Source organism: Leucoraja erinacea, chromosome 16, assembly GCF_028641065.1.
Source record: "Leucoraja erinacea ecotype New England chromosome 16, Leri_hhj_1, whole genome shotgun sequence".
NCBI classification, from domain to species: domain Eukaryota; kingdom Metazoa; phylum Chordata; class Chondrichthyes; order Rajiformes; family Rajidae; genus Leucoraja; species Leucoraja erinaceus.
This window is the reverse complement of record NC_073392.1, coordinates 37,078,491-37,102,504: the sequence shown is the minus strand read 5'-3', so window position 1 is coordinate 37,102,504 and position 24,014 is coordinate 37,078,491. Positions and strand designations below refer to the sequence as shown.

Here is a 24,014-nt window from a genome sequence, read left to right as displayed (position 1 = left end):
AACGTCTTTCAGCAAAAGTTTCTAAAAGGGTGAATGCTTAATTTAGTTCCATGAGACTTAGGATCATGCCATTGAGAGTGGGCAAGGATTCCAGGAAATTCAATGTTCACAGTGTAAGCCAGCTCTCTCGAGAAGAATTTCGCATTTTGCATTTTCTATAGAATTCTCATTTCGGATTTGTGGATTCGAAGAGTGAAAATAGTCAACAGGCCAGTCAGCGCCTGTGGGGACAGAAACACATCTTGATGGGCGGCGCGACCGGTGTCGCAGCGGCCTCTGCAGCCTGTCTGTGTTTTTTTTGTTTTTTTGTCCTGTTGAGGGTTTAGTTTGTAGCTGTTTATCGTTTTTTTTTTTTTTAATGTGTATGTGTGGGGGGTGGGGGGTGGGTGGGGGAAACTTTTAATCTCTTCCCTGCATGGAGACCCGACCTTTTCCCTGTCGGAGCTCCGTTGCCGTTGGGGCCTAGCGCCGTGGAGCGGCCTCCACCGGAACGACCTGGAGGCTCAAGTCACGGAGCCTGTGGAGCTGGGGAGCTGCTGTGGAGCCTGCCGTGGAGCTGTGGAGCCGCGGAGCCTGTGGAGCTGCTGTGGAGCCTGCTGTGGAGCCTGCCGTGGAGCCTGCTGAGGAGCTGCTGAGGAGCTGCTGCAGACTTACCTGCGTGGAGCTGGCCGGCTTTGGGGCGTGGAGAGCGGCGGTGGCGCGTTGATGCGGCCCGGCTCCGGTAGATGGTGACACCGGGAGCTCGCGGATCCCCGGTAGGAGGCTGCTTTGCGGGGCACCGGCAGCGGCGACTTCTCCCGCCCGAATTGCGGGGTTGAGAGTGACCTGGAGGGGGGCCCTACAACACCCGGCGCAGCCTTAATTTGCCGCGGACTAGCGCCCGCCGGGGGCTTTGACCTCGACTTCGGGAGGGAAATGGAATGCAGGGGAGAGACAAGAACTTTGCCTTCCATCACAGTGAGGAGGAGAGCCACTGTGATGGATGTTTATGTGAAATAGTGTTGGTGTGTGCTTTGGTTCTTTTATTGTATTGTATGGCTGCAGAAACTACATTTCGTTTGAACCTCATGTGAGGTTCAAATGACAAATAAAGGTATTGTATTGTATTGTATTGTATTGTATTGATGAGATGCCACATTCACATGAACTTTCCAGCATTTTCATCTTTTACGCTTACATTATTTCACTTTTGTGGGATTCATGTTTTGCGCATAATTGCAGCAAATGGTTCGGATTGTGGAGGAAGGAACTGCAGATGCTGGTTGACACCGAAGATAGATGCAAAAAGCTGGAGTAACTCAGCGGGACAGGCAGCATCTCTGGAGAGAAGGAATGCTGCCTGTCCCACTGAGTCACCCCAGGTTTTTGTGTCTAAATGGTTTGAATTGTCATGTTTCATATTTTAATCTCATTGATTTATAAGTGTAAAATTTGAGCTTCAATATCTTAGCAGTGACAGTCGTGTGTTATAATGTTTCCCTGCAGATATCAATGAGTGCTTAACAGTCTCCCAAACATGCAAAAATGGAGAAAAATGTATCAATACAATTGGCTCCTACAGATGTCAGAAGCTGATCACTTGTGGACCAGGCTTTGAACAAATGGTTGATTACTGTCAAGGTTTGACATTTATATGAAGCATATTGATACTTAACATTCTTAATCTGTGAACCTCCATGTTCTGTCTCAATGCATATTCCCATTGCATGATAGCTGCATGACTGAAATATTAATTCTGAGGCCTGAGTCCAACAAATTCAAGGCTAATCAATTTAATGTTATTCTCTGATTCCCATATTTACTGGCTGTGTAGACAGGAACTGCAGACAGACACAAAATGCTGGAGTAACTCAGCGGGACAGGCAGCATCTCTGGAGAGAAGGAATGGGTGATGTTTCGGGTCGAGACCCTTCTTCAGACTGATATCAGGGGAGAGGGAGGTACATAGATAAGGAAGCGTAAGATGTGAGAACAGGACAAAGTGAATGGAGATCAAGGAAAAAGTAGAATCGATCATTGTTAGCTGGGAGAAGGTGACAACAAAACAAACAGAGATAAAATGTAGTCGGAGACAGTAAGATTGGTTGGAGAACTAGGAAGGGGAGGAATGGAGAGAGAGGGAAAGCGAGGATTACTTGAAGTTAGAGAAGTTAACGTTCATACCACTGAGGTGTAAGCTGCGCAAGTGAAATATGAGGTAGTGTTCCTGCAGATGCTGGTTTAAACTGAAGATAGACAAAAAAAACTGGAGCAACGCAGCGGGTCAGGCAGCATCTCTGGAGAAAAGGAATAGGTAACGTTTCGGGTCGAAGACTGAAGAAGGGCCTCGACCCGAAATGTCACCTATTCCCTCTCTCCAGAGATGCTCTCTGACCCGCTGAGTTACTCCAGCTCTTTGTGTCTTATTCCTCTAGCCTTTATTCCGGTGTCATCATCAAACCAGTTCATCGCAGGTTGGGGAACATATCCCCGCACTTTAACACTGTCCTACACACAGCAGGGACAATTTTTGGATTCATACCAAGCCAATTAACCTACAAACCAGTACGCCATTGGAGTGTGGAAGAAAGCTGAAGATCCCGGAGAAAACCCACGCAGGTCACCGGGAGAACGTATAAGTTCCGTGCAGACAGCACCCGTAGTCAGAAACTAACCCAGGCAGTAAGTAGCTCTACTGCTGCGCCACCGTGCTCCCCTTTGCAATTGGCTGCTACCAGGAACAGGACAGTCCTTAAACAACCTCTCCTTCATTACCAGCAGATCCAAGCAGACAACTACAGAAAGAAAACCATGTTTTGAACTCTTTGTAACCGGGGTGCATGGTTCCTATATGCTCCACACTGAGATCTTTACTATTGCAGTCGTTCATTACTTTGATTCACTCGGCCATCCAGCAAAGGCTGAGTGCAGTGGCCACAGCAACCTTCCCGGCCCCTGACACCATCTCACCTGTATCTCCTGAATCTGCCCCATGGCCAGCGGATCCAAATCAGATCACTTACGAGTCCAGACACAAAAAGCTGGAGTAATTCAGCGGGACGGGCAGCATCTCTGCAGAGAAGGAATGGGTGGTATTTCGGGCCGAGACCCTTCTTCTATTAAGATTCTTACCCCTACTCCACTTACGATCTTTGTGCTTTCCCAATAATGTAATAGTTTCCTCAATAAATCAGGTGATCACTTCTTTCAAATCTCAATAATCAGCTAAGCGATGGCATCTTAATAAACTTTGTCCAAGCGATCTCTGCAGAAGATTGACTGGGACTGGAAATCTTGCAGGGCTGGATGAAAATGTGAAATAAAAACAGAAAAGGCTGGAGATACTCAGCAGGTCAGGCAGCATCTGGGGAAGGAAGAATACTATCAACATTTCCATTGAATAGAAAAACATGGTTGTGATGATTTTAGGTCAATTGTCCCGTGTGTGTGTCATAGCTCCAGCCTGCAGCCAGCCCGTTACTGGTAGGAATTTTTAGGAAGGAACTGCAGATGCTGGTTTAAACCGAAGGTAGACACAAACAGCTGGAGTAACTCAGCAGGTCAGACAGCATCTCTGGAGAAAAGGAATAGATGACGTTTGATAGAAATATTGAAAAATAAGTGCAGGAGTAGGCCATTCGGCCCTTCGACATGATCATGGTTGATCATCCAGAATTAGTACCCCGTTTCTGCTTTCCCCCCATATCCCTTGATTCTTTAGCCCTAAGAGCTAAATGTAACTCTCTCTTGAAAAGATCCAGTGAATTGGCTTCCACTGCCTCCTGTGGCAGAGAATTCCACTTCAATTCCACTCGGGTTAAAACTTGTCTGAAGAAGGGTCTCGACCCGAAACGTCACCTATTCCTTTTCTCCGGCGATGCTGTTTGACACGCTGAGTTACGAGTATGAATGTTATTGTCTGTGAACTTCCGACTTCAGAGTCCTATAGCCTACATCAGCCTGGAGGGAGAAACTGCCTTGTGCAAGAGCTAGGCAGAATTTTGGTGGGGCCCTGTTAACTTCACAGAATCCAGATTGGTTTCTATGCCCGAGTTGGTGGGTTTCTCAGTCTTTGTTTTTATCAGTGGTGATAAAACCATGAATCATTGAGAATGGCGCTGCTTAATTCTTAATCAATTTCTTCCTCATTTCTGCTCCACTGGCAAAGTTAAAATTCTTCCCATGTGATATCAGGGTTGGCTAATTTCCAGTCCCCTCGGCAACCTGGAGCTCACATAATGGTGGGCACTTTAACGTGATTGAAGTTAAATGCAAAAATAAATGTAACTGTATGTGAGGCTTTTAGCCTAGACTCCTGCAGAAACATCCTCCTTTATGCCATCAAACAGGGTGGGATATATAATGCAGCAGTGAAGCTCTTGCAGAATATTAAATTCACTAGTTTGGTCACATACGTTCCACACTGCATAATCAATATTCAGCCGGAAACATTTTTAATGATTTTCCTCGAACCAGTATCCCAATTTGACTCGCAGTAATTAACCAAGCAGGATGCCCTGCAGTCACATCTACTTTCAGAACAGGGTGCTTGCTCCTTCTTGTGGTTGGATGCCTGAACTACAGAACCGATTGATCATTGACAAAGCAGGAATAGGATTACATCACCTTTCTGTGGGGCAGGGTGGGCGTGGGGTGGTAGTAGAGGTGAGGGGAGGGGGGAGGGGTAGGGGTATGGGAGAGGGGGAAGGTGGATGGAGGTAGACACAAAAAGCTGGAGTAACTCAGCGGGACTGGTAGCAGCTCTGGAGAGAAGGAATGGGTGACGTTTTTCAGACTCTTCTCCTGTCTGAAGAGGAGTCTCGACCCAAAACGTCCCCCGTTCCTTCTCTCCAGAGATACTGCCTGTCCCACTGAGTTACTCCAGCTTTTTGTGTCTATTTTCAGTTTAAACTAGTATCTGCAGTTCCTCTCTGCACATGGAGGCGGTGGTCTCCATAAATGCACATCCTCACAAAAATAGACCATTAGGAAATCTGTTACCTATACCCAGCCAATTTAAAATTCTACGCAAAAAAAATCCTATTGCCCAAAACACTCATATGCTGGGTGAAGAAATGTATAACAGAGACAATATGAATTAGCTAATTTCTAATGCCTTTTAATATTCAAGGTAACAAATAAACTCAGTCAGATAAATTCCATTGTTACCTAGTGACTTTATTTCAGAAAAAAATTAAGTTTCTTCGGGGCTACTTCCAGTGATTGTGTGTATTTGAGCAAGGACGTGTTCTGTTAGCACTGAGTGATTCTTCTGCCTGATGAATTAGATAGCATGCTACTGCTTGTCTTCCTGGTCAGCATGGTGCAGAGCTGTGAATGCTGACACTCTCTTTTTCCCATTTGCAGATATCAATGAGTGCGAGCAAGGCAATCATGACTGACAAGTGATTGATGTTCCCATGTGAGAACAAGGGTGCTTCTGTTACCACTGCGTGATTGGTTTGCTGAGGGAATTCAGATATCCATGGCCATGCCATTTTGAAATGTGCAGAGACACAAACTGCTGGTAATGTAAAATTGAAATTTGTTTGCAGATTTCAAATGGATGTATATGAGACATGAAGGCAAAAATTTGAAATTTGTTGCCAACTTGTTAATGCCTTGTTTGAACATCCAAACACTCCTGGTTGTGTTTGTTTTGTAGGCTGAAACTCTTTGTTTTACCCTTGTGGAGAGCTGAAACTCTCTGAGGGACTGTCAGGATAATATGAATGCAGAACACTCAGGGTTCAATTTATATTGAAGTGCGAAAAGTGGTTTTGCTCTGAATGGGATTTTTAAGAATGCACCTTATGGTAATGTGGCATGGAAGGGATTTTTGAAAAGCACAACTGTTCAAAGGATTGCTTTGAAGAATGTGATTAAATTAAAATTTTGCAAATAGTGTTAACCTTTTGTATGCTGAGCTGGCTACTGACTCTTTAACCCTGTATGCAGCTTTGAAGCTCTGACTTCTTAAGGAATTTTTCTTCTCCGAGCTTATATTGAAGCAGGTCTGTGGAATGGGAATTAAATACTTGACTGAAATTTAATATACATATTTTTCTGAAGCTCTGATTCTAGAATTGCAGGGCATGAAGCTTTGTTATTGCAAATACTAATGCAATATATTTTAACTAATTGCTCCAATATTCTTCACAAGTAGTGGAGGACTAATACAGATTGCCCCCATGACATGCTTCTGGCATCTACAAATGCAAATACTAATTTAACTAAAAGTAACAAGCAGCTCCACTATTCTTCCAATGTAGTGGATTTAATTACAAGACTGCCCCCAACACTCTGTCTCATTTAAAAAATATATATTTTTGAAGCCCACGCATTATGATTGGGATGTAAACGCCACAGAGGAATTAAATTACTAAAATAATATGCCATCTGAGGCATAAAACTCTGGAATTTGACTTGATTACATGTTTTTCTCTGTTATATTTGTCAGGGAACTGCAATAATAAATTAAGTTAATTAAAGCCTTTGTAGCTGATTTTTATACTGAGCTTGATGATGGAGGATTTTGCTGCTATTTTTGGGTGGAAGGTCATTTTTTTTCCATGCTTGCTTTGAAATGTGTGAGATTAATGTGTGAAAAAAATCTGATATTTTAATGTATGAAACAAATTCTGACCTTATCGCTATTGGAAGCATAGGAAGTTATATTATTGTAACTGAAAGGAAATCTGTTGAATTTATCAATGAGATCTTCTGTTTGGTTTCTGAGCAATGTTAAACATATTTTCATTTCAAAACAGTGGGCCAGTATTGTTTTGTGATGAGTTTGGGAGGGCGGTCTGGAATCAAATAATACTTCCATTCAGTTCTGTTAATTTGGAGAGAAGGATATGAATTTGATTTGGCTATACAAGGTCTGGAAAATGCTGCTGTTTTGAACAGAGGCTATGATAAATCTTTTCAGCCTTCTTGCCTGGCTGGCTTAATACGAGGCCATGCATTTGATGCATAAAGTAACAACCAATTGTGGAACTGTTGCAAGTATCAATTGTAGCGAATTTTAGCTGAAAATCCAGAGTTCTAAGAGTATCAGAAATTTTTCTGGCATTTTCTGCATCAAATGTTTCCTCAGCATCAAATGGACACAAAAAGCTGGTGACAGCATCTGTGGAGAAAAGGAATAGGTGACGTTTTGGGTTGATTAGTACAGGCCACAGGGTTTATGGGAAGAAGGCAGGAGAATGAGGTTAGGAGGAAGAGGTAGATCAGCCATGATTGAATGGCGGAGTAGTCTTGATGGGCCGAATGGCCTAATTCTGCTCCTATCACTTATGACCCCATGACTTTATGAGAGCCTTCTTCAGACTGAGAGTCAGGGGAAAAGGATACGAGAGATATAGACGGTGATGTAGGGAGATATAGAACAAATGAATGAAAGATATGTGTAGGAAGGAACTGCAGATGCTGGTTTAAACTGAAGATAGATGTAGGAAGGAACTGGTTCTACATCTCTCCACATCGCCCTTCTATGTCTCTCGTATCCCTTTCCCCTGACTCTCATTCTGGAGAAGGGTCTCGATCTGAAACGTCACCCATTCCTTTTCTCCACAGATGCTGCCTGCCCCACTGAGTTACTCCATCTTTTGGTGTCTTTCTTCATTTTAAACCAGTATCTGCAGTTCCTCCCAACACATTTTCTCAACATCACTTGGGAGTTTGTGGGGGAAAAAAATGGATTTGCATGGACATTTGTCATTAATTGCACACTAATACCTATGAATTAAATGTGTAGCAACTGATGTTGCAGTAAGCCCGTGACAATATATCTAATCCCTTCAGAGAAGCATAGCTTGATAGCAGTTGGATGCTGTCACAATGACCACACAGTCTTTCACAAGTTTTGTTCATTTATATTACACTTTCAATAATAATTAAAGTGCTTGGAGAAAATGTAAGGGGCTGTCCCACTGTACGAGGTAATTCAAGAGTTCGCCCGAGTTTCCCCTGATTCGAACTCGGAGAATTAGGGTAATAGCCGTTCATAGGTACTCGGGGCTCTCGTGGATATTTTTCACACTGTTGAAAAAACTTCACGAGTTACCGCGTTTCCCGAGTACCTGCCGTTAGCATTACGAGCTGCTACGAGGCATCCACGAGCTCCAACGTGGCCGCTGCGTACATTCTACGTGCTTACCACGAGTTTGATTTTTTTTTTAAACCCAGGAGAGCTCCTGAATTACCTCATACAGTGGGACAGGCTCGTAACTGTCATTGGGCGTGGAGGTTGTTTGAGGGGTTCCACATACTTCATTCCATTGGAGCTCAAAACTAGCTATTTATTTTACTGAATAGAAGAATGCAAATTCTGGAACAGCGGCCTTTGTATTAATACTGTAAGTGCCATAGACGTGCATTCTCCTTTCCATTCCCACACTGACCTTTCTGTCCTGGGTCTCATTCACTGTCAGAGTGAGGCCCAGTGCAAATTGGAGGAACAGCACCTCATATTTCGGCTGGGCAGCTTATAGCCCAAATTTGATTTTGCTAACTTCAAGCGACCCTTGCACCCCCCGCTCTTTTTCCATCCCTCCCCTACCCTAGTTTCAAAGTCGTCTTGTTGAGTCTCATTGTCTATAACTCGTTTTCACCCAGCCCACAGCTAACAGTGGCCTGTTTCCTGTATCATCGTTACTATTTTGCATGTCAATATCTCTCTACATCACCGTCTATATCTCTTGTTTCCATTTGCCCAGACTCTCAGTCTGAGGAAGGGTCTCGACCAGAAACGTCACCCATTCCTTCTCTCCACAGATGCTGCCTGTCCCGCTGAGTTACACCAGCTTTTTGTTTCTACCTGTGGTGTAAATCAGCATCTGCAGTTCCTTCCTACACAGTGCCATACAAGTGGTCTATTGGGCGCAATGCCTTGGATGTCATCTGCCATTGATATTTGCTCTGGCAGATACTTGAACAAAAATTGTGTTGGCTGGCCGCACAATGTCTGTGTTAGCCATGGATTCTAAGCCATAGTGTCTTGTACAACATTATCCTGCATTGATCATGATGCTTATAGTTGCACTTGTGGATTTCCATTGACTCTTGCTACGCACCAATGCTCTGTGATGAGTTATGTTATGTAACCTAAATTGCTGCAGCCAAAATAAAACACTTAATTTAAACCATCAAGCAGAGGGAGGGTGGAGGGAAACAAATTACCATGCAGATCACAATTTGTGATCTTAGAAAGGTATCGTAAAAAAATCTCTACACAATAGTCAGACTCCGATCATTTACTGAGTCTCTGCACAACCTTTCACAAATTAATTTAAAGGCTAATGAACTGATTTTTGTATTTCAGGGTTATGTATTTTAGGACAAATTGATTAATTGTTTTTTGAACATAATTTTTCATTACAGATATTAATGAATGTACTACTTTAACTCAGGCTTGTAAGCCTGGGTTCAAATGCATTAACAATGTTGGTTCTTACACCTGCCAAAGAAGTTTCATCACTTGTGGAAGGGGTTATCATGCGAGTACTGATGGTTCTCAATGCATTGGTAAGAACATTTCCTTACACCATAAGTCTAAGCAGCTGCAATTTTTTGTTTAGAGATACAGCACGGAAACAGGCCCTTCAGCCGACCGAGAATGCACCAACCAGCTTTCTTCCGCACATTAGCACGACTTGCTACAGTTTTACATTCATACCGAGCCAATTAACCTACAAACCTGTATTCTTTGGAGTGTGGGAGGAAACCGAAGATCTCCGAGAAAACCCATGCAGGTCACGGGGAGAACGTGCAAACTCCGTACAGACAGCACCCGTAGTCAGGATTGAACCCAGGTCTCTGGCTCTACAAGGCAGCAACTCTACCGCTGCGCCACCTATGGAAACAGGCCCTTCGACCTATCGAGTCCACATTAACATGTTCAGACTAGTTCTATGTAATCACACTTTCTCATCCACTCCCTACACACTAGGCCACCCCCTGTTTTTATTCCCCCTTTATCTTTTTTGAAATATAAACACCTTTTTCAGTATCACTGAAATGAAAGCTGCTTTAAAATTTGAACTCGCATTTTGCTGCTGGTCTAAGGGGGGCAATTAGTGTTTTGACCTCAGTGAACCATACAGTCCTTTGTTTGCACAGATGTTGATGAATGTCAAAGTGGAGTGCATCGCTGTGGAGAAGGACAAGTCTGTCAGAACATACCTGGGAGCTATCGCTGCGATTGCAAGAGTGGTTATCAGTACAACTCTCTCAGCAGAACATGCGCTGGTATGTGAAATATCTGTGTAATCATTCCATGTTGTAGAAACAGACGCAAATATGCCTGGAATTAAGTAAGGCAGTTCAATTTCCACATCAATGCATGAACTTGACACAATCTAGTCAGAAATAGCAGTTAATTTGGATTGATCGTATTATTTGATTTTTGTTGGGGTAAAACTTGTATAGGCCCAGTTTGAGGCCTGCTATTAGCAATGAGGAATTGCAGAAGATATTTCTGCAAGAAAATGACATGAAAATAGCGGCATCTGTTGGCTGAGTGCCAGCACTGCAGTGTAACATGGCAGGGGGAATTCTTAATAGCTGAAGACGTGTGCAGTTTGGCCAGCTAACTTGCTGCACCAGTTTCTGCATAAGCCACTCACCTGGATACTGATGTTCCATTTGTAAGAGGGCCATGGAAAACAACTACTTTGGCGTTAATACTGCAGGATCTTAGCACTATGATGCAATGCCTTGGCACCACGCTGGGACGTGAAGGAAGGATTGAGCATGAATCAATTGAATGCGTTACTGTTAATGTCCACCTTTATTTCTGATAGCTATAGAAACAGCTGAGATGATGTAGTGGGAGAGTCTAGAATTAGAGGTCGCAGCCTTCGAATTAAAGGACGTTCTTTTAGGAAGGAGATGAGGAAGAATTTCTTTACTCAGAGGGTGGTGAATCTGTGGAACTTTTGCCACAAAAAGGCTGTGGGTGCCAAGTCAGTGGATATTTTTAAGGCAGAGATAAATAGGTTCTTGATTAGTACTGGTGTCAGGGGTTATGGAGAGAAGGCAGGAGAAATGGGGTTAGGAGGGAGATATAGATCAGCCATGATTGTTTGCCATGGCGGTGGACTTGATGGGCCGAACAGCCTAATTCTGCTCCTATTCCTTATGACTTTATTTCATCCAAAATCTGTACTTTCCATTTTACCAACACAGCCTCTTTCCCTCTTCCAGGTTTCCACTCCGACTCATATTAACATCACCAATCACAAACCATTTATAAACCAATGCAGGTAGACAGACATTCAAAGTACCAATTTAGATAATTGCAGATTATTACCGATGACTGCTCTGAGAATATCCTTTGATATATATAAAAAGGTTTTACTGGTTAATTAAATTTGATTAATGCAGCTATAATTAGATTTAGTTTAAAGATAAGTATTTAACAACGTCAATCTTCAACCTTTAGGCAACTTGATTAGCTGTCTTTTGTTCATTCATTTGTTCTATATCTCTCTGTATCACCGTCTAAGGTCATAAGGACATAAAGAAAAACAAGAGATGAAGGTTAACCTATGATGAGCGTTTGTCGACACTGGGCCTGTACTTGCTGGAGTTTAGAAGAATGTGGGAGGGAACCTCATTGAAACACAGAATAGTGAAAGGCTTGAATAGAATGGATGTGGAGAGGATGTTTCCATTAGTGGGAGAGTCTAGAACTAGAGGTCATAGCCTAGGAATTAAAGGACGTTCTTTTAGGAAGGAGATGAGGAAAAATGTATTTCGCCAGAGGGTGGTGAATCTGTGGAATTCTTTGCCACAGAAGGCTGCAGAGGCCAAGTCAATGGATATTTATAAGGCTGAGATAGATAGATTCTTGATTAGTACAGGTGTCAGAGGTTATGGGGAGGGCAGGAGAATGCAGTTAGGAGGGAGAGATAGATCAGCCATGATTGAATAGTGGAGTAGACTTGATGGGCCGAATGGCCCTATTCCTTATGACCTTAGACAGAGAGATATAGAACAAGTGAATGAAAGAAAGACAACTGGTCACTGGTCGCTAAATGCATCCATGCCATTTTTATACAGTAGATAGCCTTCTCTTTTTGTTAGCTGCATCTCATCAATGTATGAATTTATTTACCATTAAATCCCAATCGCTTGGAAGCTTTCTGTTCACACCAATGTATTCATCACTTCAAGACAATCCCAATGTTTTTCCCCAAAGCCTACATCAGTGTGTTAAAAGAAAACTCCATGGCACTAAAATTCACAGCGATTGTTTGTACTGACAGCTTCTCACCATTGTGCTTACCCTTGGGAACAGTGCGCAGGTTTGAGCCCTAGTTAGGCAGTGACTAGTGGGGGTAGCGCAAGGCTCAGTGCTGGAACTGCAGCTATTTACACTATACATCAATGATTTGGATGAAGGATTCAAAGTTCATCACTTTATCCGTTTATTTATTCATGTGTGTATATATTTATATTATGGTATATGGACACACTTATCTGTCTTGTAGTAAATGCCTACTATGTTCTGTGTGCTGAAGCAAAGCAAGAATTTCATTGTCCTATTCAGGGACACATGACAATAAACTAATTTGAACTTGAAGTAACATTAGCAAATTTGCAGATGGCCGGTTCTCTGGTTACTTTCAAGAGAGAGCTAGATAGGTCTCTTAATGATAGAAACATAGAAACATAGAAATTAGGTGCAGGAGTAGGCCATTCGGCCCTTCGAGCCTGCACCGCCATTCAATATGATCATGGCTGATCATCCAACTCAGTATCCCGTACCTGCCTTCTCTCCATACCCCATGATCCCCTTAGCCACAAGGGCCACATCTAACTCCCTCTTAAATATAGCCAATGAACTGGCCTCAACTACCCACTGTGTCAGAGAGTTCCAGAGATTCACCACTCATAGGGGATATGGGGAGAAGGCAGGAACTGGGTACTGATTGGGGATGATCAGCCATGATCACATTGAATGGTGATGCTGGCTCGAAGGGCCGATTGGCCTACTCCGGCACCTATTGTCTATTGTCTATTATTTGTAACATCTGTTTGCAACTACTCAAGAAATCCATGCTCAACTGCAAGAGACAGCCTTTTCAATCTGGCAAGCAAGGCCTTGGTGAAGATTGATATAAACTTGGTATAAACATCCCTGCAGAATGCAAGAATATTTCTAGGGCCTCTTGCAAAGTGCTCTGAACAAATATAGCTGGAGCTGCTGCAAACCACTATCCAGTGAATGGGCCTGATGGCACGCTGCATGTGCTGCTCATGAACTTCTTTCCTTGCTTTGCTTTTCAGAGAACTGTGTGTGATGTGCTCCATCCAGCCAGCGGCAAATGCTTGATGCCTTGACAATGTCATTCTTCTAACTGCACCACATGTATGCCCAGAATCGCCCGTCAGTTATAACTCCGATAGTGTGTTACCTCCAGCTGCTCACTCGCTCTCTGTGACATGCCCATTGCTATTCCATTCCCTGGCCTGCACTATCTATCTTTCACTGAGCTGACTGCCAGGGGTCGTGAGTTAGGACCAGCTGTGCACGTACATGTTGTTAACCGTTTGCATTGGCAGATGCTGAAAGCCCCATGCCCATGGTCGATCAGGGAGAGTCAGGGGAGGGAGGCAGGGGCAGTGAAGGGGAAGATGAGGGGGAGGTGAAAGAGGGGGAGAGGATGGGGGGGCAGAGAGAGGAGGGAGGGAGAGGGGCAAGGGAGGGGGGAGGAGAGAGGGAGAGAGGGGGAGCTTAAAACAATCTTTTGAGCATCAAGCTCTATACATTACTTTCAATCAATGTATGGGGTGGCATGAAGCTTTTCTGAATGGCACAGATAATTGATGATAGCTAGTACAGGAAGGTGGATTTGACTTCTAATTCAAAAGATGAGACTGCAGGCTGCGATTTGACATTTCTTGTCCTGAAAAGTGGATGTGAAAATGTGAGTCAGCTTTGGTTTTCAAAAGGTAAAGTAAAACACAGGCATCTGCATGCACCTACAGTACAATCAAAGGGACATCCTTCACTATCAAGAATATTGGTATCTATGAGGAATTCATGAGGAGGAGTTACCTTCAGGGCCTGTCCCAGTTTCACGACCTAATTCACCACCTTTTTTACTCGTGGACATTTTTCATCAGGCTTGAAAAAACGCCCCGACCTACTTGATGCCACGAGTACCTACGACTAGCTACACGGCCTGCTACGACCTACCTACGTCCTTGTGACGACCATGCTGCGAGTATGAGTCAAGGACAAACTCGACAGAGGTCGTGAATTAGTTTGTGAAAGTGGGACAGGCCCTTAAGTCAGAGGGTGGTGAATCTGTGGAATTCTTTGCCACAGAAGGCTTTGGTGGGTGGACAAGTCAGTGGATATTTTTAAAACAGAGATAGATAGATTCTTGATTAGTACAGGTGTCAGAAATTATGGGGAGAAGGCAGGGGAATGGGGTTAGGAGGGAGAGATGGATCAGCCATGATGGAATGGCGTTGTCGACTTGATGGGTCGAATGGCCTAATTCTACTTCCATCACTCATGAGAACAGCAGAAATAGAAGAGAAGGTTATTCATTCGTGAGGCCTACTTGCCCATTCACAGCTGGTATTCTGCCTCGGTACCTATCACCATTGACTCCCCCAAATATTCAAAAATCTGTCAATCTCTATTTTGAATATATTCGGTGACAGAAACTCGACATCCCTTCTGGCTAGAGAAGTCAAAAGATTCACTACCCACTGGGTGAAGAGATTGCTACTCAGCCCAGTCTTGAATGGCTGACTTTGCTTTGAGACGGTGATTTGGGACACACTGGCCGGCCAGAGGAAATAATATCCTTGCATCCCCTGTCAAGTCCCACTTGTTTCAATAAGATCACCTCTCATTCTTCCAAACTCAAGAGAATATAGGCCGACTAATTTATTCTTAATTGCTTATCCCATCTGCCATTCTTCAGCACATTGGCCAAGTTAATAATAATAATAATAAATCTTATTTATATAGCACATTTTTAGTCAACTTGCATTGACCCCAAAGTGCTTCACATAATTACATTACATTTTACACACAGGCAAAGGTGGGTGAAGTGTCTTGCCCCAAGGACACAACGACAGTATGCACTCCAAGCGGGATTCGAACCGGCTACCTTCCGGTCGCCAGCCGAACACTTAGCCCATTGCGCCAAGTTGAGCAAGATCCTGTTGTATTAAGCTTTAGTTTAGTTTAGTTTCGCGATACAGCGCAGAAACAGACCCTTCGGCCCACCGCGTACACACCGACCAGCGATCCCCGCACAGTAACACTATCCAACACCCACTAGGGACAATTTGCACATACACCAAGCCAATTAACCTACAAACCTGTAAGTCTTTGGAGTGTGGGAGGAAACTGAAGATCTTGTAGAAAACCCACACGGTCACGGGGAGAACGGACAAACTCCGTACAGACAGTACCCGTGGTCAGGATCGAACCCGGGTCTCTGGCACTGCAAGTGCTGTAAGGTAGTGACTCTACCGCTGTGCCCATTGTTCTCCACTATTTTCAGGAAGCTTTTCATGTTTTCTTTCATGAAGAGAGATGCAAAATATTTGACTAGTTTGATGCAATGTCCTTCCGTTTCAGTCTACAAATAATCTTAGCTGCATTTTCCCCTTTATATATCTGGAGAAGGTTTTGGAATCTGGTTATTTTTTGAAGGAATTTTCGCACGTTCTACTTTCCCTTTCTTCACCATTGCCTTGATGCTCCTTGGTTGATGCCTGAACTTTTCCCAGACCAAAGTTTACTGCTCATTTCTGCTACGATCCTGGCACTAGCTGTTAACAGCTGGTAGAAATATGCTGTAAATCTGGAAGGAATACTGCCTTGGATGCGACAATGTTTTTAAAGAGTAGGGATTTTGAATTATTTATTCCATCTCTTACAATATAGCAATGACAAGCTGCCTGGCGTCAGCCATACATGCTGAGCACAAGGGAAGAAAGCTGTTGTTTCAGACATTCACGATTGCTTGGAGCAAGACTGGAGGTTTGGTTTAAGACAGGGCAAGTGATATTTGCATAAAACATATACACAAAATGCTGGAGTGACTCAGCGGGACAGGCAGCATCTCTGGAGAGAAGGAATGGGTGACGTTTCAGGTCGAGACCCTTCTTCAGACTTTTACATCTACAGCTGGCTTCTTCGCTCCTGGGCTTTCAAGTTGCTGAACCAGGCTGTGATGCAATCAATCTATATGCTGTACACTAAACCTGTAGAAGTTTAAGAGAATCCTCTCTGACAATCCGAATCTCTGTAAACTTCTCAATATATAGAGGCGTTGATGGGCTTTCATCTGTGTGCTGGGTCCAGGAAAGATTTTCAGAAATATGCACGCCCAGGAATGAAGGAATGGGTGACGTTTCAGGTTGAGACCGATGGAAGGTCTGAAGAAGGATCTTGATCCGAAACATCACCTATTCATTTCTGCAGAGACTGCCTGGCCCACTGAGTTACTCCAGCATTTTGTGTCTATCTCAGGTTTTTGTAGGTTAATTGGCTTGGTATAAATGTAAATTGGCCCTAGTGTGTGTAGGATAGTGTTAATGTGCGGGGATCACCGGTGAGCAATAGGGCCTGTTTCCACGCTGTATCTCTAAAACTAAAAACATGGTCGCCATTTAATTGTGCCTTTATCCAACACCCAAGACATCCCCTCCCTCCACCCTGGTACATCTGGTTGGAAACATGCACCATCCATGAGGTCCATCGTAAAGTCAAGGCTTCTTTAATATCACCTTCCCAACTTGCAAGATCCACAGCAGAGATATACTAATGCTGTCAATATATTGTTGACCCTTTAACTTCACTGGATCAAATCCCAAGCCAACAGCTCGGTGTGAAATGTTTGCTGCAGCAGTTTATTAGGCAGTACATCTCCTTTGGAAGGACAGTTAGAAATGAATAATAAATGCTGGCTTCATTGAAGATAGACAGATACAGAGATACATGGACAATAGGTGCAGGAGTAGGCCATTCGGCCCTCGAGCCAGCACCACCATTCGATGTCAAGAGAGTCGAGAGTTTATTGTCATATGCCCCAGATAGGACAATGAAATTCTTGCTTTGCATCAGCACAACAGAATATAGTAGGCACGAATACAGAACATATCATATCAGTGTGTCCATATACCATTATATAAATATATACACACATCAATAAATAAGCAGATAAAGTGCAAATAAACAGATAATGGTCTATTCGTGTTCAGAGATTTGTTTCAGTTGAGTTTAATAGCCTGATGGTTGTGGGGAAGAAGTTATGTCTGAGCCTGGACGTTGCAGTCTTCAGGCTCCTGTACCTTCTACTTGAAGGTAGCAGGGAGATGAGTGTGTGGCCAGGATGGTGTGGGCCCTTGATGATGCTGCCATCCTTTTTGAGGCAGCGACTGCGATAAATCCCCTTGATGGAAGGGAGGTGAGAGCCGGTGATGGACTGGGCAGTGTTTACTACTTTTTGTAGTCTTTTCCGCTCCTGGGTGCTCAAGTTGCCGAACCAAGCCACGATGCAACCGGTCAGCATGCTCTCTACTGTGCACCTGTAGAAGTTAGAGCGAGTCCTCCTTGACATACCAACTCTCCGTAATCTTCTCAGGAAGTAGAGTCGCTGATGTGCTTTCTTAATAATTGCATCAGTGTTCTCGGACCAGGAGAGATCTTCAGAGATGTGCACGCCCAGGAATGTGATCATGGCTGATCATGCATCCCATTCCTGCTTTCTCCCCATACCCCTTGATTCTGCTAGCCCTAAGAGCTCTATCTAACTCTAACTCACTTTTAAATGCCTAGATGCCACAAAATATTAATGAATGTCAGCCCTGACAACATTTTTATTTCAAGAAAGCTATTCAGAAAGTGTTCAGAACGATAATTGGTTTATATAAGGATTGGCGTGTATATTACCTCATTGTGAAAGCCAGGATTTTACAAATTCTGGAAGGTCTTATTTAATTTCAAGGTAACATTTTGAAATATAAATACCAATTGTGTATGAATGCTTTCACTCCATGGCAATGTAATTTGAATGAATGATTGAATGTTTGATTGAATGAATGAATGAATGAATGAATGAATGAATGAATGAATAAGTTTATTGCCCAAGTATTCACGTACAAGGAATCTGCCTTGGTGCTCCGTCCGCAAGTGACAATATGACATACAGTGACAGTTAGGAATGATAAATAAAACATTAAACATTAATAATAAAACATTGTTGATTAAACATGTAAATTACAAAAAATACCAGAACATTTGTTCAGTTGGTACGTTTGTTGCCTTTAGTCAGCTTTTTGCATTTTCTCATTCAAAGCTGTGCTATGAATATAAAAGGCAACAAATTGATTCCATAGCAAATGCTTGCCGATATTTCCGCCATTGGAACAGAGAACTGGGACTCAGGTAGCTGCTGCAAAAGTAGATGTGTCACTTAGACTGCCCAAGTGATTTATTCCCAATTGAATTTTCTAAGATTCTGCTGATAATAAACATTGCATCCAAATGAGTGGTGATACAAAGTAAAAAAACAAAAGTGCTGGAGGAACTCAACCAGTCAAGCAGAACCTGAGGATGTGTGTGAGGAAGAACTGCAGATGCTGGATAAAATCGAAGGTAGACACAAAATGCTGGAGTAACTCAGCCGACAGGCAGCATCTCTGGATAGAAGGAATGGGTGACATTTTGGGTTTTCAGACTGAGAGGGAGACGCAGTGATAAGGAACGGTAAAGTGTGTGAAAATGAGACATCAAAAGAGATAGATATGGAAAAATAGGTGCAGAAGAAGGCCATTCGGCCCTTCGAGTCAGCATCGCCACTCAATATGGTCACGGCTGATCATCTAAAATCAGTATCCCGTTCCTGCTTTATCCCCATGTCCCTTGAATCCTTTATCTCTAAGAGCTAGATCTAACTCTCTCTTGAAAATGCAGATGAAGGAAAGTGTAGAATAGATCATTGTTAGCTAGGAGAAGGTAACAACAAAGCAAACAGAGATAAAATGCAATCAGGGACAGTCAGAGTGGTTGGAGAACTAGGAAGGGGGAGGGATGGAGAGAGAGGGAAAGCAAGGGTTACTTGAAGTTATGTTCATACCGCTGGGGTGTAAGCTACCCAAGTGAAATATGAGGTGCTGTTCCACCAATTTACACTGGGCCTCACTCTGACAGTGGAGGAGGCCCAGGATAGAAAGGTCAGTGTGGGAATGGGAGGGGGAGTTAAAGTGTTTAGCAACCGGGAGATCAGGTAGGTTTAGGCGGACTGAACGGTGTTAGATGTGATTGGTGGTATGAACGCTGGTACTGGCAGAATTTGTGAAAGACTTTGTGTTGGGCAACGTTAATTCTCAATCTCATCGCCATTCAGATTTGTTTTGTCAGTTGTCTTCACTGCAGCCACAGTGGGGCCCAATGTAAACTGGAAGAACAACATATTATCTTCAGTGTGGGCGCTCGGCAAGTAGGAACGCTGGATTTTTCTACTTCAGATAAACTGTTCTGTTATCGTTTCCCAATATCACCCACGTTCCCACTTTCTCACCCAATTCTTTTAAATGCCTTGCTCATGGTCGGTGCTTCTTCTTGTTATCACCTGGTCTGTCTTAACTTATTTATTTTGTTCACACCTCACTCCTCCCTCAGCTCTGCCTTGGAAACCCTCCACTCTTTCCCCCACTTCTGAGGAAGGGTCTTTGAACAAAAAGTTAAGTGATTTCTCATTCCAGCTTAACATCCATTCTGGTCCCAATGCCAAACTCACATGATAATTAATATCAGGGTATAGGAAGGAACTGCAGATACTGGTTTAAGCCAAAGATAGACACAAAAAACAGGAGTATCTCAGCGGGTCAGGCAGCATCTTTGGAGATAAGGAAAAGGTGACGTTTTGGGTCAAGACCCATCCTCAAGATATTTCTATATATATAGCATACCTCGATTTCATCCTATCCCCCCTGGTCCAATCCCACCCAACCTATATCCAAGATACGTAATTGAAAATTACAAAATAAGGAAAGGCATAGATATGGAATGTGGAAAGGATGTTTCCACTGGTGGGAGAGTCTAGGACCAGAGGTCATAGCCTCAGAATTAAAGGGCGCTGTTTTAGAAAGGAGGTGAGGAGGAACTTCTTTAGTCAGGGGGTAGTTAATCTGTGGAACTCATTGCCACAGAGGGCTGTGGAGGCCAATTGATATTTTTGAGGCAGAGATAGACACATTCTTGATTAGAACGGGTGTCAAGGGTTATGGGGAGAAGGCAGGAAAATGGGATTAGGAGGCAGAGATAGATCAGCCATGATTGAATGACAGGGTAGACTTGATAGGCCGAATGGCATAATTCTAATCCTCTTATTTGTGAACTTGTGAATGCCCTTTACTTTTGTATATAACCCTGTCTCATCCCATAGAAACATAGAAACATAGAAATTAGGTGCAGGAGTAGGCCATTCGGCCCTTCGAGCCTGCACCGCCATTCAATATGATCATGGCTGATCATCCAACTCAGTATCCCGTACCTGCCTTCTCTTCATACCCTCTGATCCCCTTAGCCACAAGGGCCACATCTAACTCCCTCTTAAATATAGCCAATGAACTGGCCTCAACTACCCTCTGTGGCAGAGAGTTCCAGAGATTCACCACTCTCTGTGTGAAAAAAGTTCTCCTCATCTCGGTTTAAAAGATTTTCCCCCTTATCCTTAAGCTGTGACCCCTTGTCCTGGACTTCCCCAACATCGGGAACAATCTTCCTGCATCTAGCCTGTCCAACCCCTTAAGAATTTTGTAAGTTTCTATAAGATCCCCTCTCAATCTCCTAAATTCTAGAGAGTATAAACCAAGTCTATCCAGTCTTTCTTCATAAGACAGTCCTGCCATCCCAGGAATCAGTCTGGTGAACCTTCTCTGCACTCCCTCTATGGCAATAATGTCCTTCCTCAGATTTGGAGACCAAAACTGTACGCAATACTCCAGGTGTGGTCTCACCAAGACCCTGTACAACTGCAGTAGAACCTCCCTGCCCCTATACTCAAATCCTTTTGCAATGAAAGCTAACATACCATTTGCTTTCTTTACTGCCTGCTGCACCTGCATGCCTACCTTCAATGACTGGTGTACCATGACACCCAGGTCTCGCTGCATCTCCCCTTTCCCAATCGGCCACCATTTAGATAATAGTCTGCTTTCCCGTTTTTGCCACCAAAATGGATAACCTCACATTTATCCACATTATACTGCATTATACATAGATGCTGCTTGACTGGTTGAGTTCTTCCTGCATTTCTTGTGGCTTTTTTTCAGATTCCAGCACCTGCAGTTTCATTTGCTTTCTGGTGCTGGTATAATCGCAGTCCTTCACTCTTGGTAACATTTCAATGAAGTATTTTTTTTTACAAAGCGTAACTCCAGTATGATGTTCTCCATTCAGTGTAATTCACCCAATGCTTGGAGCTAATAAATGTACTGTAATTCGGTAATTTCTTTTTCGAAAGCACATGATCCTCTTAGTTATAAATTGTTGAGTTTTTCCTTTCTGTTGAATGTGTCCTTTCTACTGAAATGCAAAATATTTGCTTCAACGATGAGAAGTGACTTTTACGTGAAATAGGTTTTGAGCAATATAGTTTTAGTCATGTTGCCTTGATGTGGAATGTGCGGATGAAATAATTGATACTGCACAAAAGGTTAAGAAACTGCTGATTTTTATTGTTGGCTGTATGTGAACTATTCCAAACATTTGCTCGTGACATTTGCTCACAAATTACTTTTCTGCTTACAATTATTCCCACAAATGAAAGCAGTGGCACACACATTATTGGGTCGAGTTCAAAAATAAATTTAATGCAAGACACAGTGGAAGATAAATATTACTGATGGCAATAGAACATGTTCTCACCAGAGAACTGTTTGCCTGTTCCCACTGCCTCTATGTCCTATGATCAACTCATGAGAGGAATAGATCGGGTAGATGCACAGAATCTCGCCCAGAGTAGGTGAATTGAAGGCCAGAGGACGTTGGTTCAAGGTGAAGGGGAAAAGATTTAATAGGAATCTGAGGGGCAACTTTTTCACACTAAGGGTGGTGGGTGTATGGAACAAGCTGCCAGAGGAGGTGGTTGAGGCAGGGACTATCCCAACATTTAAGAAACTTTTAGACAGGTACACGGATAGGACAGGTTTGGAGGGGCATGGACCAAATGCGGGCAGATGGAACGAGCGTAGCTGAGACATTTTGGCCGGTGTGGGCAAGTAGGGCCGAAGGGCCTGTTTCCACACTGTATCACTCTACGACACAGTGGGAGATAAGTATGACTGATGGCAATGTACCATGTTCTCCACAAATAAGTGTGTGCCTGTTCCCACTGCCTCGGATTTCTTTTCTATGCTCAACTGTGAAACAGCGAGTATGTTTAATGGACCTTAAAGGGCACAGGCACTTAATCTTAGTGTCACCAAATTCGCTGAATCCAGATGGATTCAAATTTCCTGGAGACTCGGATGGTGGGGCTAGAAATGAATAATGAAAGGCATCTATGGTGAACTGGCTTTTTGACAATATCTCATTTTCATCCTGTCATTGAATCTCCCTCGCTCCTGGCAGATGTTAATGAATGTTGGCGCTACCCGGGCCGGCTCTGCGCACATACTTGCGAGAATACCCCAGGGTCCTATTACTGCACCTGCAGCACGGGATTCAAACTGGCTCCTGATGGCAAGAACTGTGAAGGTATTTAAATCACAACCTTGCTCCTTGGTAATCACGACAACTATAAAAGTATAAGTCAGCATGAGCACTGTAAACATGTTTTGTATCAAAATATAATTGACAATGAAGGTGCAGTCAGAAAATGACATTGCTTAGCTTTGATAAGATCACATTCTACAAGATGCACCTTTAAAATGTTATTACATTATTGTTTTATATAATTTTCCACCAGCAATTCAATTTCCTTTACCAATGGAATCCCATCTCTTTCTGTTACAGTGAAGATGTTCCTAATCATCATATTAACTCATAAATGTTTTGGGTTTCTCAATGACATTTGAAACTTCTGCAGTAGTGTCTTAGCATCCTCTTTCTTTTTTATCCCCTTTTTCTAACAGTCTCTCCCACAGCATAATGTGAGGATACTCTTTGTGGTTCCAATCACAATTTTCCCCATCAACACACTTATTACGTCTCTTATCCTCCTCTAAGTAATGCCAGATCCTCTCGATCAGCATCATTAGTAAATTGGGTCCAGAGGTGGTTTTTCAAAAATGATCCCAGGAATGAGTGGGTCAGAATGTGAAAAGCATTTGACAGTACACAGCCTCTACTCGCATGAGTTTACAAGGTTGAGGGGGGGGACCTCATTGAAACATACAGAATAATGAAAGGCACAGCTAGAGTGGATGTGGAAAGGATGTTTCTACTGTTGGGAGAGTCTAGGACCAGAGGTCATACCCTCGGAATTAAAGGGTGCTCTTTTACAAAGGAGACGAGGAGGAACTTCTTTAGATATTTTTAAGGCAGTGATAGACAACTTCTTGATTAGAACGGGTGCCAAAGTTATTGGGAGAAGGCGGAAAATTGGGATTAGGAGGTGGAGATCAGCCATGATTGAATGGCGGACTTGATGGGCCGAATGGCCTAATTCTGCATCTATCACTTATGGCCGTATAATTCTGCAGTCCAGAAATAACTCCAAACCTGTTTTCTCATCTCTTCTTCTGAAACATTTGCTTCACCTCCACGATGCACAGCACAAAATGCAAGACGCATGAGGCCTTGTGTTTGTGGTGGGTCACATTCCTTCACACTACAACTTCTCTGATAACCTTGGCGTGACTGTCTCATTCCCTCAGTATTTCCTATCCTTTCACGTTCAACTCACGTGCCTTTATCCTCAGCACGGGAACGATCCAGGGCAGGTCAGTGCAACATTTGTCAGCGGGAGGTCAGGTAGCAAAGGGGAGTGGAGTCCAAAAGCATCCACCAGGGACCAGATACTTGACAGCGGAAATTCAAC

At 43.3% G+C, this 24,014-nt stretch overlaps 1 protein-coding gene across 1 annotated transcript in view; it reads left to right on the top strand.

Annotated features, from left to right (window-relative positions):
- The window catches only part of fbln2 (fibulin 2), a 212,804-nt gene that overhangs the window by 167,483 nt on the left and 21,307 nt on the right, over positions 1–24,014 (top strand). Inside the window, exons 13-17 of the mRNA XM_055648332.1 lie at positions 1,486–1,620; positions 5,347–5,376; positions 9,367–9,510; positions 10,105–10,233; positions 22,604–22,729. Of these exons, the coding sequence (XP_055504307.1) occupies positions 1,486–1,620; positions 5,347–5,376; positions 9,367–9,510; positions 10,105–10,233; positions 22,604–22,729 (564 nt within the window). The remainder of the gene's footprint in view (positions 1–1,485; positions 1,621–5,346; positions 5,377–9,366; positions 9,511–10,104; positions 10,234–22,603; positions 22,730–24,014) is intronic.